Below are 21,790 nucleotides of genomic sequence, written 5' to 3' on the forward strand. Positions count from 1 at the left end.
CTTTAGGTTAAGATTTACTACTGTTGCTTTATTTTTCTTACAGTTACAGTGTCAGGTAAAATACGAAGAAAACTATGACACATGCAAACCTGTTGCTTCTGGTGCCAGTGACAGGTGGCGACAGTTAAATCAGTTTAAAGAAAAGCCAGTTAAATCAGACTTTCAAATCATTAGAATTTTATTATTAATACTAATAGTGAGGAAAATACTGCTGCTCCACCTCATGTAACTCCAGCATATACAAGAAGAATGAAATTCTTCCTTAAATATTAGTTTCTATTTCTTTCCTCTTTTTTTTTAGTTTTATATATATATATATATATATATATATATATATATATATATATATATATATATATATATATATATATATATATTGTTTTGAACATATCTTTCTTAAGCTCAAACTAACCTCCATTTACAATCAAGTCAACTCGAGATTTATTTCTAATTTTAAAAATACAGCCAGTCATTGCTCTGCTGAGACAGAATTCACTGCCACCTGCAAGGCCTGCTATTCATTTGATGCGAGATGACAAACTGCATTTTAGTATGACAGAATCGAAGGAATTTCAGTTATTTTTCCTTTTAGTTCCATTATATTTTTATTTTCCAGCTGATAGCTTGTACGAGCTAGATGAATAAACACACACACTAGCCATACAAAACATTCCTTGTCTTCTTCTTGGGAATTTACCCACTCCTGTGGGATATACAATCCTCCACGTTATTGTCATCCAAACCCGGGTTAATTCCCACTCTTGTTCACACGCTGTGTGTGCAAAGCTCTTAATTGGGAAGCAATGAAACTATACACCAAGCAATGTGACACACACAGAGGGTGAGAAAAGACGCTCAGATGAAAGAGTGCCACCTACTGGATCTCGTTTTGATCACAAGGAGTGGGAGACGAGCAGATATGCGAGAATACAAGGCTGGAGTCTCCAGAGAATGACACTTCGCGTCCAAACGTATTACGTGACTTTATTTCAGATACGCGCGTTTCAAAATATATATACAAAATCTCAGTTAATGAATAAAACCTTTGTTTTAGGGTTCAACATGCATCAGCAAACTCAACAAAGGGGGTCTGGAAAAAAACACACAAATGCAAATGTACTTCGAGCACATACAAAATATAAGGCACCATTCTTACACACACCACATAAAGCTCAGGAGGAATATTGTGGTGTTGAATGTCGAATCTCGACTTAATATTAGTGTTGTGTAAGCAATTTCTTTTGGAATAAATATCTCAGTTAACATGCTTTTATGTATATTTATTGGCCCCACTTCTTCATATTCAAATGCCAACCTTTATTTATTTATTTATAATACATATATTCAGTATAATAAAAAGTAAATAAATGAATAATATAAAAAAGACTCCCGACAAGTTTCCTACTGCAGATATTCATGAATGTTGGGACACCCCGCCGTGAGGAATGTGATTTGACATTTGCGGTCTAATAAAACAAACAGACATCAGATGAAAAGCATGCGGAAAATGGGTGCTTTTTTTAAGCACAAAAGACCCCATGCTGATCTACACCCCCCCTCATCATCTTCCTTTAAAAAGCCACCCCCCCACCACCACTACCACCAACACGTCCCCTCCCCCCCGCCCCCCCTCTGGTCGAGGTGCATTGTGGGGAGGAAAGTCGTTGCCATTCGACCTCTGCGGGGCCTGCGCGGACGCAGCGAGAACCCTGAAATTCATTATGCGTTTAAAACCTTTATTTATTTCCGCATAACCTACATACTCTCACCGGGAGGGCCGAGCGGAGCGCAGAAACGACGACGGTCCATCTCTTTCGGGAAACACATCGGTTATAAACACAGCATTTTAATCGGAGGAGGGGGGATACTGTTGAGAAAGTGAAGATTCTAACGTATATTAAGAAAAAAAATGTCCGGTGAGAGAAACCGCAGGTCGCTGGCTTTCCGAGGAGGTGGATTAGCTGGGTTAACGGGTTCCAGCGGTATCGGTGGGGGGAACTGTAACAGCTGGGAGGCCCCGGCCTGTCAAGATCGACATTTTAACGGGAACAGGCCGGATCAAGAGGAGGACAGGGATCTGGGGGCGAAAGGACCGTCGCAGAAGAGAGTGGAGGGCGCTGGATCTGTCAGCGATAGCACGGAACCCGAGGCGGAGGAAGAAGAGGACCCGGAAGGGGGCAGTCGGGCAGCTGGGGAGGGCGACGATCGTGTCGACTCGGTGGAAGCGGAGGACGGGTCCGGGGACGGGAAAAACTGGGTTGCGGGGAACGGTCACAACAACAGCGCCGACGGCCAGGAGACTGCCAGGGGAGGCGAGACGGGATCCAGGAAATCTGGGGTAGAGATGAGACCGCAGACGCTGCTTCAGAAACACTCGCTTTTCCACGCTTCGTGGTTGCAAGAATTTCCATGGCTCAAATTTTGCCAGGAGACTGGACTCATGTCGTGCTCCTGGTGTCACAACATTGCCACTAAAAACAGCGACGAGCTCGTCAAAGGCAGTCGCAACTACAAGCGGGCCTTGCTGCTGAGACATCACCTGTCTTCTGAGCACGGGAGAAACGATCCCACCAAACAGGTAACGTTAGCCCAACTCCACGACGCTTTCGTTTAGTTAACTACGTAACGTGAAATACCTGTCACACCGTCGGCATACCTTAATGTCATTACCTGTTCCCCTTTTCTGTCACACGTAATAGAAGTTACTTCAAATTGTAAAGCGCAGCCTGGGAGGAAAATGAGCTTTTACCTAAGCTTCACAATCCCTTCTCCCGGCTAATTAGTTAGCATCGGTGTGCGCTAACGACCACAGCTAATGTCTAGCCTAGCTTCACAGCCGCCCGTGGCTTTACTGTTTAGCCGGAGGTAGATGACCAGTGGCCGTATTGGAAAGCCCCTGTACCGAAGCTAAGGGGTGACAGAGTGGAAAAACAGAATCACTTCAAAATATATTGTACTATGCAAGTTACTGTTGTGTGCCCACTCACCGGGCAAGTTAAAGACCTGCTGCAGTTTGACACCTGCTAGCTAATATCGCTCCGGAGGCTGTTTGTTGTCAAATGACCGGACTAATTGCATGTCACAATTAACTGCTAATCACTAATAACTGCCGAAAAGGAAGGGATAAATATCGGACAGTGCAGGTGTTGTGGAGCACTTTTCACCGTACACCGCAGCTAGTACTTTCACCAGCAGCAGTCTTGATCGCTAGCTTGCTAGAGGTCGCACAATGGCAAGGGCTCGACCCTGGCAGCCTTCGGGGAACCGCACCCCTTACCCAACCCCCCGCCTCTCATGCAGCTCTGCTGCCTCTCTGTCCCGGGTGACCTCTGGCGCATTTCTTCCTCCTCCACCTCCGCCTCCCTTTAGGGAGCTAAATTAGAGGCATTGTGCGAGAATGACCCCCCAAAATCCATAGATGGTGTCACTTGCAGTGCTGGACAAGGAGGGGAGAGTAAATCAGGTTGCCCTGAGCGTGACATCTTGCTTGCCCAGAGGCAGCGTTTGAAAAGGTTTGAAAGAGTGAAAATAGATGTCAGTAATAAGATGACACAGCATCACCTGAGCCTGTCATCCATATTTCTGGATTATTGGGCTCTGGCTATAACTTTGGGGCATATCTTATGATTAAAGGCTTATCCTGTTTGCAGAGGACTGAAACCACGGGTCATACTTACAGGAAATGACTCCACTTTATTTAATAGGCACGTAAAGAGTGTGTAGTTAGCTAAAGCTCGATGTAGGTATAAAGTTATTGGGTATCCGTATCAGTTTCTTGAATGCCTTTTTTTTAATTCAAAACACTCACGTCGTTATTACATGTGAACTGCCTTTATTGATGTCCATGAGATGTTTTTATTGCTTCATCATTTTTTATTGCAGTTTAAGCAACACTTCTACAATACTCTTTTAGTGACCTCATAAAAACAGGGAGGGCAGATTTGTCTGTACAGTTCGGTGTCAAAGGACATTTTTCCCATTAGTCCTACAGTAGTGGGGGGGGGGGGGGGAGCTCAGTTCCTTTTTAAATTGCCACATCCTACCTCATATTCAGAGAATGGTTTGAGCTGTCACGAGAATTAAGAGCGGGGTGCTATTCGTCTGTGATTTGTGAGTGAAGAGGATTGTACTACTACATTTAGTTCCTTCCTTTGTACACGCAATCACTAATCAGAATGACTTAAAGTGATCCACTAACTTGTACACATCTCTAATTGGTAAGGAGAGCACTAGGAGTGGATTAGGGGCTTGGTGAGGCTTTTCCCTAGCAACAAGGACCCCAGACGCTGTCTTGAGAGGTTTTTCAGGCCATTTCCTGATAGATGGTTAGAGCTGGGTAGATAACGTCCCAATGCTGTGTTATTAGAAAAGATTGAATTAAAGCTTAAAGCCTTCTTTCCTTTTATCCAAAAGATAAAAGTATTTATCTTTTGTTTTTATGCTTCCCCAACTTGGACTACCTTTTTAAAGTAAACAAAACAGCAAACACAGTACTGCTGAAATAATAGGCAGCAGTGTAAGCAAGACAGCATTATGAAGCAGTACATTAAAGGGGAACTACGGTGTTATGAGGCAACGTCTTGTTCTATTCACCCATTCCTGATGTTAGTCAGGCCTCTGCTGCATTTGTTAAAGCTAATTCAATTATCTGTAGCACACCAGGGCAGCTGTGGTAAATGTGGGTATCCTTGGAGAAGGGGGCCGTTGTCCTTAATTCTCTAGATGCTGTCTTATGCTCAGATTGTTCCCCGTGCTCACTAGAGGGAAAAAAAAAGGGTAAACGGAGGCAAAAGGAGACGAGGTTTTCTGAGATCAGATATGAAGTCACATATGTACGACCATTTTAATTAAATTGAATTCTCAAAAAAAAAAAATTATTTCTTATGGTGAAAAATGGGCAGCCCATACACTTCTTTTAATACGCATTTAAAGGAGGGCGGCTGAGCGTGTGTTAAACCCACTCTAGATGTTACAGAGTGATAGAGAAAGTTCCTTGTCATGGTCGTGTGCAGAGACTATGTGGCTGGTATTCCTCTTAACATGATAACACAGAGAGATGTGTAATTGTCATATAACAACAAGTTTTCGACAGCTATTCTCTCTTACCACTCGTTTACTTCCTTGTTTTTGTTTTTTGTTTTTTTGTTTTTGTTGAGTATAAATGACAAATTTAATCCCCATCTCGCCTGTTCACCAGAGACCAGCGATATATACCAGCTCAGGATACGGCTGTAGTCAGGTCAGATGATGTATGTTGACCCATTTGATTTGATGGCCAAACAAACACTACTGTGTTGGTCTAAATGGGGGTGTAAGATAATATCACTACACTTAATTCTCCAAAAGGGAAATTAAGATATGTTTAGGCTCCTTTTTATATGTAATTTTCATCCTGTCATTTTAGTAGAGACAAACATAGGGCCGCATCATTAATCAAACTTTAATTTCAGTTATACTTTTGGCTTCTAACGATTATTGAAATAAGATAAAGAGTGGAGATAAAATGATTATTTGACAGTGTCTCTCTTGTTCTTATGTTTCAAACCCACAAACTTTTGTTTTAGTTTTGTTGCTCCCTAAAAGCCCACTTTCCCTTCCTGCAGGCTGGGACACGTTTAGTTCGGGTCGTATTTCTTTCTCTTTTCATTATCTGTTTAATTTCTGTTGAATTGCAATTAAAGCTGAAGGAAACGCACTGTTAAAATGACAAGATTTAAGTTCCCTGTTTTCCCAAAGTCTTTGAGAAATCATAAGATTAATATTGGCCTGAAAAATTCAGATTTTAATTCTTGTTGTAATCAAGCAGCCCTAGACAAACACCATATTCATTGTGATTGAGTGTTCCCACAAGAGGTAAGGGGTCCAGCCTGGTGCCTAGCAGATAGACCGGGGTGGATGCGGGGGAGGGGGGTGTTTATTGGGGGACGCAGATCAGGGGAATGGGTGGGGAGGAGCCGGAGGGAGAATTCTTCTCGTTGAGTCTGTCAGTGACACCCCCGGCTCTTTAGCATTGTTGGGAGGCAGGGACTCGCTTAGTGCAGCCCTCCCACACCTTGGGCCAAATGCACACTGCAGTATTGTTCTAGCATCTGGGGACAGACGGGTTGGGTGAGGAAAGGGGGGGGGGGGGGCTGAGTGAAGGATACACTAGATGGAGGGAGTTAGTGAAAGACTGGTAGAGATGGCCTCGGGGTTGGGCTGGTCATGGGACTGGATAGATGGAGGGTGGTGGGGTATAAGTGAGGGGACGGAGGCAAACATGTGTGCATAAAAGGTAAACAAAAACTGGCTCCAGTGGGTTATTATGTTTCAAGGGGACCTTGTTGTATGACATGATCTGTTGGAGGTGTGTCTGAGTGTTTGCCATGGATCTGCTGGCCTTGGGGGCGTTGTGGTTTGTTTGGGTTTGCGGTTGAGTTTGTTGAAGTATTCTTTTCTACAAGCAGTCAGAGCATCAAGGCTCGGGATTATGACCATCTTGGTTTGTTTAATCCACCTGTAAATCAGCAGTTATTGGCTGTTCACTGTAAGATTTTGAAGCATTCATGTTTGACCTAGATCAAAGCACCCTCTTGGATGCTGTGCTCTCTTTCTGCCTTTTATTCTTCCACCCCTGGCATCTCTGGCTCAAATAAAAACCCAGCCACGTCATGACTGGGGGAGGCTGATATTGTCCCCACATTCTCTTTTGGCTCAAGCTGTTTTTGCCTCCAGCATCTGCTGTGCAGGGTTGATCTGCTGGTTCTCTTAAGCTCCCATCTCACACGTGGCACATCTGGAGAAAGAATGATGCTGCTCATGAAGCCAGTATGGAGCAACTTACCCCGGATAAAAGCTGAGAGGAGTCAGGGTGTTTCGGAGCGGGATGGTTAGTTGCTGCAAATGATAAGCAGTCTGCAAGTTTGTGGGTGTTGGTTTATTTGTGGTATTTGAGATGTATTTGTTTTTATTTATTTATTTTTTTGAGCCTGTTGAGCCCTGAAGTTGTCATTAAGGTTATTTTATTTCATGCTGTTAGGTGGAAAATTGAAAACTCTGGGCAAAAACAAACAAGCATGAGTGTTGACAATCTAAATTGAAAGCATATCCGACTCCCCTTGTTGCGATCACTCTCCTGCCTGTCACCACAACGCTATATTAACCCCCCCCCCAACCATAGTACTCAACATGATAACCGTGCCCCTCCACAGGCTTTGATGTGTATATCATGGAATAATTTCTCTCCCTCTCTCCTCATCCTCTTAGCCTCACCCACATGCACCATGGCTCCTTTCTATGCTTGCAAGTGGGAGTTGCTGTGTAATAAGAGAGTGAGTGCCGAGCCTTTTCACAAAGGCCCACAGTGAGTGGACAATAAGCCTCGGGGAGAACACGAGCTATTGTGAAGGCTAAAATGGGGTGACCCAACTCCTTCTCTATCACGCTCGCTTTCTGTCCCCCTCTGCTCGACATTTTCTCCTCCGCCCTTTCTCTCACTGCTCTCTCAAGCTCTGCCTTTTATTCATTTTCTTGGAGTGTGTATTATCAGCAAATTCTCAGCTTCTTTTCATATATTTCTGTCAGCTCTGTTTCTACGTTTTTTGTTTGTTTGTTTTTTTTTCCCCCACCAGGATTGTGCGGTGCAGCTCTCTTGTCTCCTAATGTGCTCTATCTGTGCATCCTCCATTTATTTATGTGGTCTGCAAAGTCAACCCCTCCTATCTCTCCCTCATTCTGCCTTTCGTTTTATTCCATCCCATCTCTCTCCCTCCAGCTGTGGCAGAGGATGATAAGCCCCCCTATACTGTGACCAGGCTGCCCTGGACAAGAGCTGCAGTGTGGAGCGAGTAGGGGTGGTGGGTGGGGGCTGGGTGGGGACCTCAGAGAAATGGATTTAATCTGAATTACTCGAGCTGAAACCCCAGCTGTATGTGTAGGCAGCGTGTGTGTTTGTGTGTGCATGTGCACGCGCGCCAGCGAGATGGTGATGGGTGGGGGCAAAAATTCAGGGCTTGAGCAATGTGAATTATTCTGGATTAGGACATCTGCTCTGCAATTCTAAAATGAGCCAGAGATGTATGCCCTGCTTGTGTACATCATGTGGAAAAACTGACATACATGTTCTGGGTTTATGATTTTGTTTATATATATATATATATATATATATATATATATATATATATATATATATATATATATTTTTTTTTTTTTTGTCTGTGAGTATATATGCGTTTACTTCACCCCAGACTGTGTGTTATGTGATGTTTGCATTAAGCATATGCATGCACATCTCTATACACACCTCTTTCTCCTGCTCTGTGTTAGTCTGGCTCTTTGCCCTTCAACTCTTTCCAGGTGAGTGGGGTTTGATGCCTTTGCCTGTACCCCTCCCATGCTTGTTTTGGATACTTCTCAGGCCTCCTGGTCTATTTATGGCCTATTTCCTGTTCATCAAGTGACACAATTTAGCTGTTTAAAAACGGAATATGTGCAAAACGTTGAATCCTGCGAATCTGTAGTAGAAGCTAACTAAAGAATATAAATGGAAAGAAAACATGTTTTAATGAAGGGGGAGAAAAAAATAAAACAAACTCAAGACATTGAGTGTCATTGCAGATTGCATTTTCAAAAATGCTCCTAGCACAGTTATGGCTAGCTTCTTAATGGTGCCTCAAACTGTGTTATCAGGACATACAAATGGATAGAGGTCTTAATCCAGAATTATTCTTATCCATGCGAGTGTATATAGGGGTCACTGAAAGTCCATTTGTTTCATTCTGTGTGTAGTATTAATGTTATGTATTTGTTTTCTTCCCTGTTTGAAACCACGGTCTGTATCTAAAAGACGAATGTAGCAGCAGTGATCTCACCCATCAGTTTGTAGATTCTGCATTTTGATTTTGAAGGCTCTACTTTTCTTTTTTATTTTATAGCCATCGCCATCTTTTTTTTCCGAGGCCAGGAGTGACCGTGTTTAGGTGAAAGGGTGGACTGATAAGTTATCAGCTAATGCTACAGTTAGCAAGCTGATTTCAAAGATTGTGTAGGTACATGGCAGAGACACATGTCTTACAACAGAAGGGCAGAATCTTGCTTACCAAAACCGAGACACAGACTTGTTAAGTAAGTCATGTTAATTCTCGAAATGACTGCATTGAGAATCTCCAAAAGGAGCAAAGACTAAGGCTACGTGCACACTAATGCGTTTTTGTTTGAAAACGCATCGTTTTCTCTCCATTTTGGCCTCCCGTCCACACTGAGACGGCGTTTTCCTCAAGGAAAAACGCAGCGTTTTGAAAACGCTCTCGAAAACGCATACATTTTAAAACAGAGCTGTCCCTTCGCAGTGTGCACACTCGAAAACGCAGACTTTCTAAAACGATGACACATTTTAGTCATGTGATGCAGTCATGTGACCAATTAAACAAAGATAGCGGTGTGCGTTGTACAGCAGTTGTTTTGATTGCTCTCAATTTTGACAGCTCTAAAAAAGATTAATATCAGTTTGTACATGCTCCAGATAGCTTTTCTTCAAATTCTTTAATTCTCACTCGCTTTTGCGCATGCGCAGGACTGGAACATAAGCGTTTTGGGCCGTTTCAATGTGGACGCACAACTCTGTGAAAACGTCTGAAAACGCTAGTGTGGACGCTGAGCGTTTTCAGACGAAAACGCAGTTTTCAAATCTATCCGGGCTAGTGTGGACGTAGCCTAAGGAGGGGAACTTCAGGAGGTGTAGTGTTAACACTTGGGAGTCATGGTGACTATAACCATGGTTTTAAGCCTTATCAATATGCAATTATGCAAGTTATTAAAAAGAAAATTCATTCCATACATGTCAACATTTTAATACAGGCATTTAACATGTGTGTCTCTCTCACTGAGCCAGTCTTAAGTGGCCATTCAAGGAACTGTATTCTTTATTTGCACTTTCATTCAGTCCTTGAGTTTGCCGCTTACTTGGAACACAACATCTGGCAGGAGTTGAATCAGTCAGATATTTGACTTGATCTGTGCCTGATTGGTCACTAATGCTTACCTCAGAAACGTGTTAAGTTTTTGTAACGCTTGCTTTAGCTGAACAAACATGCCATCGTGCTCAAATATGGCATCATGTTCAGGTTTTTGCAGGCGTCGTGCCTGGAACCAAAAATACATTGGTACATGGAATAAGATGTGTTACTTTTGTTTGTGGTGGTTCAATCCAGTCATTTCTCGTGTTTATTAATATGTGGTTGTAATTTATGTTTACATTTGCAGCTGTGGAATTTGTTTTAGAAAACACATTGACATTAGTGTGTTACCTAGCCTTAAAGTACTGCACCTTGCCTTCCGTCATTCCCACCTCCCCGTTAACAGCAGCCTGTCAAACCTGTTTCACCCCCAGGACAGGTGCAACAGTGTCGTTGGGAACCCAGTGGGTGTATTTGTTTTTTGTAAAGACAGGACTTACAGGAAGGGAAAACATTTGTGTACGATTGCATTTATGCTTGCGCTTGCAAATTACTTGTGTGGGTACACACATTTTTTTACAATACTTTTTTTTTTTCTTCTTCCTTCTTGCCTAAAAGGAGACACCGAGGCCCTCGGACAACACCAGCCCCTCCACTAACTGCACAGAGGAAGACTACCGCAACAAGCCCAACGAGAACTCCTACTGTTACCAGCTTCTACAGGAGCTGGACAAGCAACGCAAAAGTGGCATCCTCTGTGACGTCAACATTGTCGTCTCGGGCCAGGTGTTCCGTGCGCACAAAAATATCCTGGTCGCAGGCAGCCGCTACTTCAAAACCCTCTACTGTCTGACCAAGAGCGAGACCCAGGACCAGACCACGGTCACGCACCTAGATGTTGCTGCTGTGCAGGGCTTCTCGGTCATCCTCGACTTTCTCTACTCTGGGAATCTGCTGCTCACAAGCCAAAATGCCATTGAGGTGATGTCAGTTGCTAGTTACCTCCAGATGACAGAGGTTGTACATTCTTGTAGGGCTTTTATAAAGGATGCTCTGAATATCAGCATCAAGCAAGAAGCTCCCGATTCCGTGGTGGTGGACTACAACAAGAGGCAGATGGTGGCCAAAGAGGGACAAAGGGGGCTAGACCGTAAGCCAAGTAACTTCTGGGCGACAAGCATCCTGTCAAAGCTATCAATCAAGGCCAGCAGCAATCAAGGGAAGGAGGCAATGGAAGAAGATGACGAAAATGGCCGCGTGAAAGAGGAGACGAGTGATATAGAGGTGACAGTGGTCGGGGGTGAGGGCTGTGCCCTGGTAACCCCCGGAGCCTCTGGTAGCTGGACCCACCAAAACGACAACTCATCTGATTCAGCAGAGACCAATGAAATGCGGGCGACGAGTGGCCAGACGCGGGTCTTCGTCTGGAACGAGCCAGCCACAGGCGGCACGGCCGCATCACCCGCAGCAATAAAGCGAGAGGCACCGGATGCTGCAGCTGGAAGTGGACGGAGGAAAAAACAAGCTACAACACGGCGGTTTGTCTACAATTTCCCACCAGAGCCTGAAGAGGGATTTGATGAGGGGATGTTCATCCAGCCTTCAGCCTCCTACCCCAGAGAGGACTTCTCCTCGCTCTCCGAAAATGCTGGTAAGACACACATTTAACACACCTTTTCAACTTTACAACAGGTTTGCTATGAGATGTGAGAATATGTGGATTGTACTTTATAGCTAATGCTAAGTAGTAATTAGCATAAGAAATTTTGTTTCTTGTATAAGTGTTTATATTCTTCCTTTACCCCTCCCCCATCATGCCTGACAAACTCCTTCTGTCAGAAACTCCTACATCACACAGTGGAGCCTCAGATCGAGCTCTTGTCCTCCACTGTACAGCATCCTCGCACTCTTGGTAGTCACATGACACATTAAAACCTTGTATTTAAAGTGAATAATGTAAACGAACCATTTTTTGTGCAAATGCAGAATAACGCACTGTGCTTTAGAAGTAATTCCAACCTTGAAAGGAGTCTGTAAGCTGCACATTTGTCGGTCAAAAAGGTTTTAAAAATATAGTAAAGATTACTGAGTAGAGCCCTGAAACATGAGTGGTTCAAAAGCAACATTCAGTTGGCTTTATCATCAAGTAACAAACTTTTCCTACTTGCTAACCCAATAAAAGCACAGATTGAACCCAAAGCAGTCCAATCTTTGCTTTTCAAGCATCTAACCTGCCATGAATGGTCAATAATTAAGCCAATCCTGGGCTCAGTCTTCACCAAATACTCCAGACCATTGGGCTCATAAAAGTTAAGAGATGAGAGATCTAGATATGTTAATGTTGCCAGGTCTGTCCTTCTAACGCTGAGGTTGTTTTTGTTTCTGTAAGAGACTTTCATGTATTCCATTTCTTGAAATCTTCTATCCTTTCAGTCTTTTTCTCTTCTGTTCAACACTGGTTACCTTTGTACTCTCAGTCTTAAACTATCTGTTCCTTCATCCACCCTATCCAGTCCGCATACGTTGTAGCACTCTTAGTAATCTCTTCTTAGATCCAGCCTTCTCCATGTCTTGTTGCCATTAAGCATGGCTCTCCATCTAACCATAATGATATCACATATTAAGTGGAGTGGTATGGACAGGGGGAAGAGGATGTGAAGACTGTGTGTAGAAGAAGTAGAGAACTACATTTTATGTACGTGTGGTGTGAGAGAGACAGAAGCCCTCCCTGATGCGGGATAATGAAGAAAGCAGGGGAAGCATTTCTTCCCGCAGACCTCCCTAAATGCACTTGAATGCTCTTAGTGCCTCCAAGGCCTCTTTTAAAATGTACGTGTAGCGATGCTGGGTGTTGGCCTAGAGAGAGTTCACTTAAAGCTGTTAGTTTTTTAACATGTGCGCTCCGTGTCTCTGTTCGGTATATACAGCTTTTTCCAAATAAAGAGATGTTTATGGCTTTGTGTAAGATATCAATCACATGAAAAAGGTTTTAAGGCAGCTGTTTACCCCTAAATTATATTTTCTGTCCAACAGTACATTTACCTCAACTACCAGATTTTTAGTCGAGCAGTATGTGCTACGTTTTAAATGTAAATAATGATCGACTCACCAAAAATTACCCACCTCCTCATCCAGACGCTTAAATCCTTTAACTACTACAGTCAGGAACATTGAACGTCTGTAACTAATGGCCAACCTTTTGTGAAATATCTGCGAGTGGTGGTGTCCAGAGAATTTAAGGCTAAAATGTGCAGCACATTATGCTGCTGTTTGATGTTTGAGAGGAGGGCGCTTCACCTCTTTTTAGGTCATAAGAAATGTAGCCCGCTTGTGCGCTAAACATGTGATATAGCATTCATTTGAGGTTAAATTGTACCGTGTGTGGCATTTCTCCGGTTCCCATTGTCAGTGGAGTGCGTTCTAAGCGGGGGTTTTTTTGTTTTGTGTGTGTGTTAGTGTTAGTTCCCATTTTGGAGTAGTGCTACAGAGTGCAGACTAAGGGGTTGCAGCTGAGGTTGAAACTACAAAAGTTTTGGCAAAGAATCCTGATCTAAATCAGCTGTTTTGAACAAGTCTAAATATGTCATTTCAACCTCCACCTTTGTTGTGGTGTTCGTGTCACATACAAATGACGTCACGGGATGTTCAGCCGCATTGCTATAACGCCCCCACGCACATTAGGTGGTACTTAATTGTGGTGAAAAACGAGTCGTACTGCCTCGAGTCCCGTCAAGCTGATCTGAGTAGGTACTAATGGTAAAACGACTGTAGACTGACCTCTGGGAGCCGTAAAGACAAGTGTGTGTTACACATTATTTGACAGAAACCTCCATATCCCTGTTATTTCTGACTGTTTAATGGGCAAAAAAAATAGCTTGTACTATTGTGCAATTTTTAAAAGTGGTTAATAAATGGTACAAAGCTGGTGAGTTTTCCTCTGTCTCTGGGGAGGTGACGATGCCAAAAAAAAACCCTGAGTATACTTCTCCACTCTGTAGAAGATAACTAACCTTTGTCCTCATTCTATTTAAGTAGATTTGGCTTCCTCAAGTCTTTTTTTTTTTTTTTTTTTTTTTAATTTATTACGAATGTGCTGCAAAATTCATCAGATCTCTGGAGCCAGCATTTTGCGAACTGTGGTTCTAGTGAGTTATTTTAGACACAGGCAGCAACCACAATGGTAGATATTCTGCATTGGTTTAGATACACTGTTGTCTGATTGAAAGATCCATACCATTACAATTTTTCACCTCGATTCTCCAGCGCCATTTATGGACAAAAAGTTTCTTGTCAGAGCGGTCGGTTGGTGACGGCGTTTCCCACAGTGTAGCCTTGATTAGCCATGTACTGCATACAGTGCTCAATTGTTGTGATTCAGTCTTGATTTGTGTGTCACATGATCTTCTAAATCTACATATACTTGGATAGAAAATACTAGAATGATCCATTTTTCTCATTGGTGCAAGTACACACCACAAAAACTCTTCTGCTGGCTTAAACTACACAGCTCTCTCGCACTAGCTGCCTTGCATATTTCTCTTTGAGTGAATAGTCATCGAGCAATACTAGCTGTCCCAGTTTCCCACAGTGATGTCACGCTCTTGGCTTTCATTTTGCAGTTTGATCTGTGTAGTCGCGCTCCAAGGATGGAAACATTTTAGCACAAATGGAGGCCTTTTTTTGTTACAGTGTTTATTATCCCTTTCAAAAACTGTATCTTTTTATTCGTTTTCTTCTTGTTGTGCTTTAGATTATTCGTTGCTGCAAACAACTGTTAATTATTTCCCAGTTTTTCATAATTAGTCTGGCCTTTAAATTGGGCTGACTGGTGAAATATGTCAGTTTTTTAGCATTCAAGGTAACGTCCCAAACTATTCAAATATTTAATTATGAGCTGTGAAAGCTCAGAAAAGTCAGCAATTAATTCTTGGCAGTGGTTCAGTTGTAGAGACGGCTGATGTTTGAGAGTCAAAGGAAGGTTGGTGTTGAATAGGATAAGAGCAATTGAAAGTGAAGAGTGTTTCAAGGTTATGTTACTCTGCTAGTGCTGCCTGTTCTTCCTACACCAAGCCCACAGCCATTACTCATGGCCAGTAAATTCTTTGGCCAAACAAGACTGTTGGATTGTTTAAAGGGTGGGTGCTGCAAAGGCACAAAGAGCAGGTGAAATGCATTTGCATGCACACTGGTCTCTGTTGTAGCACACCCAAACACACCCACGCAGAGAAACAACCCACCACTGCTCACCCTACCCCCAATCCCTGCGAGGTGCAAAGCCGCCAGGGGCAGTCCCTTCTCTCCCTAATCCACTCTAATGCACTGGGGCTGTCCTCACTATTCCAAATATTGACCCAGGGAGAATGGAGACACACTCACATACACACACACACACAAAGGGGTGTGTCTTTAATGGGCTCTAAGCGCTGATGCTTTACGAACCGGACGTGCACGTACACACACACACAGGTGCTCACACTAGTGCTTACAAAAGCTGAGTGTAAGATGAGCCGTGTGAGGGCTCGACTCTGTCATCCTCCAGTTAACCCCCTTCCTGCTGCAGCCTCCTTAACTTGTTGCACTGGTTGGTGAAAAACACACTGCTTTACATACAGTAGGGGCCTGTGTCTTTGTGTTTGCCTATGTTGTTCACTGAAACTTCCATTGTTTCATGTGGGGGTGGTTAGTTGTGTACACAAGACATTGTGAGGTGTGCTTCGCCCCCACCCCACCCTCCAGGCTCTCAACCACCTCTCATCTGTCTTTTTCCCTTCTCTTGTCCCTTCCCCCTTTCCCAGAGCTGGCCAATCAGATCCAGTATAGCATCATGCAAGACTTACAACAAGGGGAGTCCTGGGAGAATGGTAAGATGCCACACTCTAGACTACTGCTAAATTACCAGCTTAGGCAAATTTAGTGACTCTTGTGCAATGCCCATTATTTCAAATGAGTGTGGGAAGTCTATTTAACATGTTTCCTTTTAACAAGTGAGAAGACAAACAACCTGGTTCATTTAGGAACTCCTGTTCAACTGGTTTTAGAAGGTGCAGCTGACCTGTGATCTCTGTGAGGTGCTTTTCCACCAAAAGTTCCTGGAATTTCAAATCAGCTGATGTCCAGGCACTTTCCAAGGGGTAAAAGTTCCTCTACCGAATCGGGACTTTAGTTTCCACAGTACGTGGAAAGCCTGGGGCAAGTTTAAGCAAATTAGACTGACATATGGAAAACAAGACTGTCTCATGTAGCTTCTTTCTCTGTAAAAATGAGCAACAACGTTTGGTGTTTAATTTGGTCCTTTGGGTTAATATCTATAAAGCTGCTAAATTAAAGCTATAAACAAAGCTTCTTTTTTTTTTTTTTTTAACGGTATATGTATAACAATGACACAGAGCACAAATTTAAAAAAAAAAAAAAAAAAAGGTAGTATTCAACAAGGCGTGAGATGGGAAGACAAATTTAGACAAGGTTATGTGTTACTTTCAGTCTATTTATAAAGGATATGAAAATGGCCAGTGCTCCGACTCAACAGTACTGAACAGTCAACGGTACAACAAGCTGTAATTGAGTTCAGTATATTCTTGAGAACCAGAATAGTCGACAGAACGGTTGGTGTCAGAACACATGCAAAATAACTTGACATCGTCACATACATGTAGGAGGGGAGAGTACTGCTTACAGTCATAAATGACAGGGTGTATAGTGTGTGTATATATAGTTCATACAGCGGGTGTGAAATGGTAGGTCAGTGGGTATACACTACTTTTTTGCATTTTCATAAATGTTCCCTTTAAACTGAAAAAGATTGTCAAGCCATTTTGAAGCCAACATTTCATCCCTTCAACTTCGTCTGACTCTAAACTGAGTTTAGATCTGAGTCCAGAATCCATATAGGAGCTGTGTGTTATTGACTTGAATCCACAGCACATTCTAAATTAGATTCTTTCCCATTACTCCCAAAGTTGAGACGTATCTTCTGTTTTGACTCTGCTTTGATTGTTTGTTTTTTTTAAATAGATGATTAATGATTTAGAGGCAGGTTAGTCAGGTGGCATCAACTGGAAAGGTGTGATGGGGATTGTTTTTTTTTTAATGTAACCTTACTGAATGTGACCTTTCACTTAAAAGAAAAAAATCACTGCATTTAAATGCATTTATTTATTTTTATTTATTAAATGTACACTTTTAGGGCAGTTTATGAATTTACACAAAATCTGTGAATCTTAAATTAACAGCGTGTTGCACTTCCCCGAGGTGCTTCTGTGCTGTGTTTAACACACACGCAGGCCAAGTGAATACACAGGTGACCTGCTTCTCATCAACCATCGTCCCCTCCTCCCCTTAGCAACCTGCCTTGACGACTCCTCTGTTGTGCGCTCCTTGGCTCAAACAAAAGGATCAGCCCTATTATCCCACTCTCGGCAGAGACAGCCCGTTTGGAGCCTTTTCAAAATCAATACATCGTCTATTTATTTGCAAACCCAGCTGTCCTCGCTGGCTTGTAAACATACCCACAGGGTTAATGAAGAAAATGAGGGTGCAAGGACATCTGCATTATTATTGATTTACACACTGAAATAAAAATAATAAAGAAATAAATAAACGTGCTGATACATAGACTTTGTCCTTGAGTGATAAAATAGCCAGGCTTTATTTATTTAGCCTGCTAATCGTGTGTTCTGTATCATTAGGTAGATCAGTGTCTATGGATTATTCAGATTGCCTTAATGCTCCTAATGAGCGTTATTAGTGTGTAGCTATCCTTACCATACCGTTATTCAGTTGATTTAATAAAGAGGCTCATTAATTTAGTAGCCCGCTAACACTTGCGTCCTTGTTTCAATTGCAGTGCTTTGGTAATTGTATAAACCCCACCACCCACTCCCCCGACTGAACTACATGAGCCCAGCAGTAGATCCATAGATCCATGGTGCTGCTTTACATTCATGCCTAACATAGATCTGTCTTTGTATCATCGCCATAGCGTGACCTCTGTCATAAAGTTACCCTGCAGATCAGTCAGCAGCTACAGAGAGGGATTGCGAATCTGCCACAGTTAGCAGTGTGCGTAGCTTTGCCTAAATTATGTCTGCATTACAGTTTGTGGTTTGTAATGCATTTTAACTCAGTGATTTGATAAACAGGATGTTGGTTGCTGGCACACCCCTCTGTCATCATTCGGTGGAAATGCAGCTTTTATGATAATTGTCTTGCTCCATCTCACCATTATTGGTTTAAAGGAACTTTCTTTTCCTCGAGTGAAATGTTGTCTCCTGCTGACCTTCCTGTGCATCCGCATGTTTTCTGTTTTTTCTCTCTACGCAGGCGAGTCCTCACACCTAGCCCTCAATAAGCTCAAGTGCCCCCACTGTAACTACATCGCCAAGCACCGTCGCACGCTCAAGAGGCATCTGATCATCCACTCAGGTGTGCGCTCTTTCAGCTGCGACATCTGCGGCAAGCTGTTCACCCGCCGTGAGCATGTAAAGAGACATTCCCTGGTGAGTTTGCATATGCACTGGATCCTCTCGCGCTACCACGTGACGTGCGTCCTCCAATTTCTGGCAAACACCACAGCGTTTTGGCCGCCCCCTCACATCAGTGCACCTCCACCTTGTGTTTTGTGTCTGGTAGCTTTTGCTCAGAGGGAGTGAGTGCAGAAGTAGAAAGTTTTGGCTGCATATCTTACTTTGTAATGGTGGGAGGACTGTAGGGTCAAACACAAAGTGATGCGAAACAAATGGAATTGTGGGATCGTCCCACATTTCCTGCATCTAAAGATAAGGAAGCCAAGTTAATCATTGTCCTGGCATCGTCCCGTTAAAGATGGAGCATAATTACTTTACTCCTTAGTCAGTTGAGAAAGATTATCCCAGTTCCATGTAGTGAAAAAAGAAGGGGAAATGTTACTGTGTTCCACTAGTGGTAAAAGCAGTTATTCTGGTGAGCCACTCCTAGTAGCTGGAAAATAAATGCCCAAACCCCACACCCCGGTTTTATCAATCATTAACAACAAAAAAAGGATCCAAGTTCAATACTGGTAAAATAAAGGCTAGTATGGCACAATCAGCAAACGTGTTGGTCTGTTTTTCCTTCATCTGGCGTACTGTTTGAGAACCACTGGCTGAGACAAACACTTTGACATTGAAGGATCTACTTCTGTTTGCTTTCTTGCTTCAAGTCTGATGGGAATATTGATTCTACTAACATCCCATTAATCACAGTAGATTTTGAGCTACTGCTTACCTCTGCTAAGCGTAGCATAGAAACTGGTAACATATAAATGTCTAACCTAGATTAGTCTGAAGCCTCCCATCAGCTCCGAGATTACCAGAATATTACTTTCCTTGAACGTGAATGGTTCAGCTCCATATTTTATTCATAGCTTCCAACAGAAGAGCTTTGCATGACTCATAATTCAGAAATAATCAGTCTTTTTAACTTGGCCTGGGTGCAGATCCTCAGCTGTTTTATCTTTTCTCCATTCAAAGTGCCCATTATCCTCATTGTTGTCTCGTCACGTACAGCAAAAGTGATTGAACATTAGTGGCCGAAACTCAGTTTAGAGGCACCGGGCGTGCACGTCTCACCTCATTTTCACAACCTCAGTGTTTTTGATGTGGCCGGTGCTGACCAGACACAAGTTTACAATCGTGTCAGTTTTTACAACCATTTTAATGATCCTCAGTACAGAAGCTCAGAGTAGCAGGTTACACAGAGGGAGATGTTGCAGTAAAGTCTTTATTTCCAGTTTTGACACTTTTTTTCTCCTCTACCAGCACTGATGTGGAGGTTTTTGTAAACAGCGCAGAGCTGTAGTGGCGTCACTGAACAACATGACCAATGTGGCAAGTGTAATGAGCCACTAAGGCACCAGTCCCAAAGGCCTAAAGATGGGTCAGTGCCCTCCTGGCCGAGAAAAGTGTTTCCTCGACCAGTTGGCAAGTGGTTGCTTGAGATGTATGCCACTGCACTGAAAACCTCTTTGGGCTAGCTTTAGTCCAGCTAGCAGCAAGCTGGCAGATTCCTGCAGTTGCCTAGTCTCCATCAAAGACACCGACTCATGAAAAGTGCAGCTCAAACCAGAAACGGAGACCATTCACCTTCAAAGTAAAAGTTTTGAAACTTTTGTGATAAGCCACAACTTTTACTTTGAAGGCAAATGTTGCACTTGTGACCTATGGGAAACCTTGGTTATCTCCTAGCAACAACGGTGATCTCAAGGAGAATGTTAACTTTGCTCATGTTTAATATACTTGTATTGTAACTAAAACTAAAGAAAAGTAGCATAAGTCCACGTTAGATTTGTGAACGCACTGTTTACACGACAACTAACTGGAATTACTCCATGTCATCGACCCTCTCTACCTTCTAGGTTCACAAGAAGGACAAAAAATACAAGTGCATGGTATGCAAGAAGATCTTCATGCTTGCAGCAAGCGTCGGTATCCGCCACGGCTCGCGGCGCTACGGCGTGTGTGCAGACTGCGCCGACTCGCACCAGGCCACTCAGGAGGGCCTGGAGGGCATCGAGTTTCCTCGGGACGAAGACTTTGACGGGGAGGAAGGGGAAGAAGTGGAGGGCGAGGAACCTGCTGAGAACGACCAATCAAATTGGGGCGAGGGCAACGCTGGTGCTGCCCCGGAAGAGGACTAAAAAAAATAAATACATTTTTAACAAGCTTGAGAAACAAAAATGAATAACAGTTGATGTTTAATATATATGTATACAGAAATCTAGCTGGTAAACAATCAACTCCAAAGTGCTATCAAACCTTGAGGTTACTTAATTGTGCGAGTATATGACAGAGTTTTTTTTGTTTTGTTTTGTTTTTTTTTAAAGAAAAAAAGCTTTGCGGGAACTCCAAGATGTACAGATTTTATTATTGCTCAAATGTGTCCAACTCTGGGCCCAGCGCCCACAAGAGAACGATTTAATGACGAATAACGTGATGAATCAGGTCTTTGGTGATGTATTTTATTTCCTGTTTTGTTTTTTGTTTTCGGGACGGGCGGGCGGGAGTCGGGTAGGGTGAAGTAGTTTTTGAGTTGAGTTAGGCCAATCATCTAAACAAAGAAATGTTAATTATTTAATTTATGAAGAGAGGTCTTTATGGTCTTATCAGATTCTATAATTTGTTTTGTTCTATTGTTTCTTTCCTTGTCTGCGAGCAGAGCCGTAGTAAGCCGTCGCTCTCTGCTCCGTCTGAGCGTGTTGTAGAAGTACACAGAAGAAGAGCATTACTGTCCACAGGAAGATTTTACCTTGCTCTGTAGATTTTTTTTCTTTTCTTAGATGCGCTAAATATTATTCTTTTCTGTGTTTTATGTTTTTGTTTTGTTTTTTTTCCTTCCCTGCACAAAATCTTGGAACCAAAAAATCTGTTTTGCGACTCTAATGTATTACAGCCATATTTATGATTAATTTAAGAGGGCTGTGATATTGTGCCAAACAGACCGCACACCAAGATTAAGCAGGAAACAAAAACTACTGAATTTAAACAAAAAAAAAAGAGAAAAAAAAGATGAGAGTGAGAGAAAGACGATGTTAGGTTTGTTGTTAAGCGGGCGGGGTGGGGGAAGATGATTTAAAAAACAAATAAAAAGAAAGTACAAGGGGAAATGTTATTGCTAGCTTTACACAAATCACGGCGTCACAGTAACACTTTATTATTATTATTATTATAATACAAAAGCATTTGAATTTCACTTAAAGCTTGAATTTTGCCAAATGATGAAACGTTTGGTGCTGTAATGCTTGTTGCAGAATACTGGACCTACAGGCTATATATGATGTTTATAATCATAAAGCTTAAACTGACTCAGTTATGCATATGTAATCAGCTTAAACTATAGAAACACTG

General features: G+C 42.6%; 1 protein-coding gene across 2 annotated transcripts; it reads left to right on the forward strand.

Annotated features, from left to right (window-relative positions):
- Nucleotides 1–1,659: 1,659 nt before the first annotated feature.
- Nucleotides 1,660–20,937, forward strand: zbtb10 (zinc finger and BTB domain containing 10). Of its 2 annotated transcripts, XM_065470845.1 has the most exons (5): nucleotides 1,660–2,578; nucleotides 10,551–11,583; nucleotides 15,728–15,793; nucleotides 18,252–18,427; nucleotides 20,302–20,937. In XM_065470845.1, the coding sequence occupies exons 1-5, from the start codon at nucleotides 1,910–1,912 to the stop codon at nucleotides 20,581–20,583; spliced, it is 2,226 nt and encodes a 741-aa protein (XP_065326917.1). In that variant the 5' UTR covers nucleotides 1,660–1,909; the 3' UTR covers nucleotides 20,584–20,937. The 2 variants fall into 2 exon arrangements, with proteins under 2 accessions (XP_065326917.1, XP_065326918.1); XM_065470846.1 differs by lacking the exon at nucleotides 15,728–15,793.
- The last annotated feature ends 853 nt before the right edge of the window (nucleotides 20,938–21,790 follow it).

This window comes from Pelmatolapia mariae, linkage group LG22 (genome assembly GCF_036321145.2).
Source record: "Pelmatolapia mariae isolate MD_Pm_ZW linkage group LG22, Pm_UMD_F_2, whole genome shotgun sequence".
In the NCBI taxonomy this organism is placed as follows: Eukaryota; Metazoa; Chordata; class Actinopteri; order Cichliformes; family Cichlidae; genus Pelmatolapia; species Pelmatolapia mariae.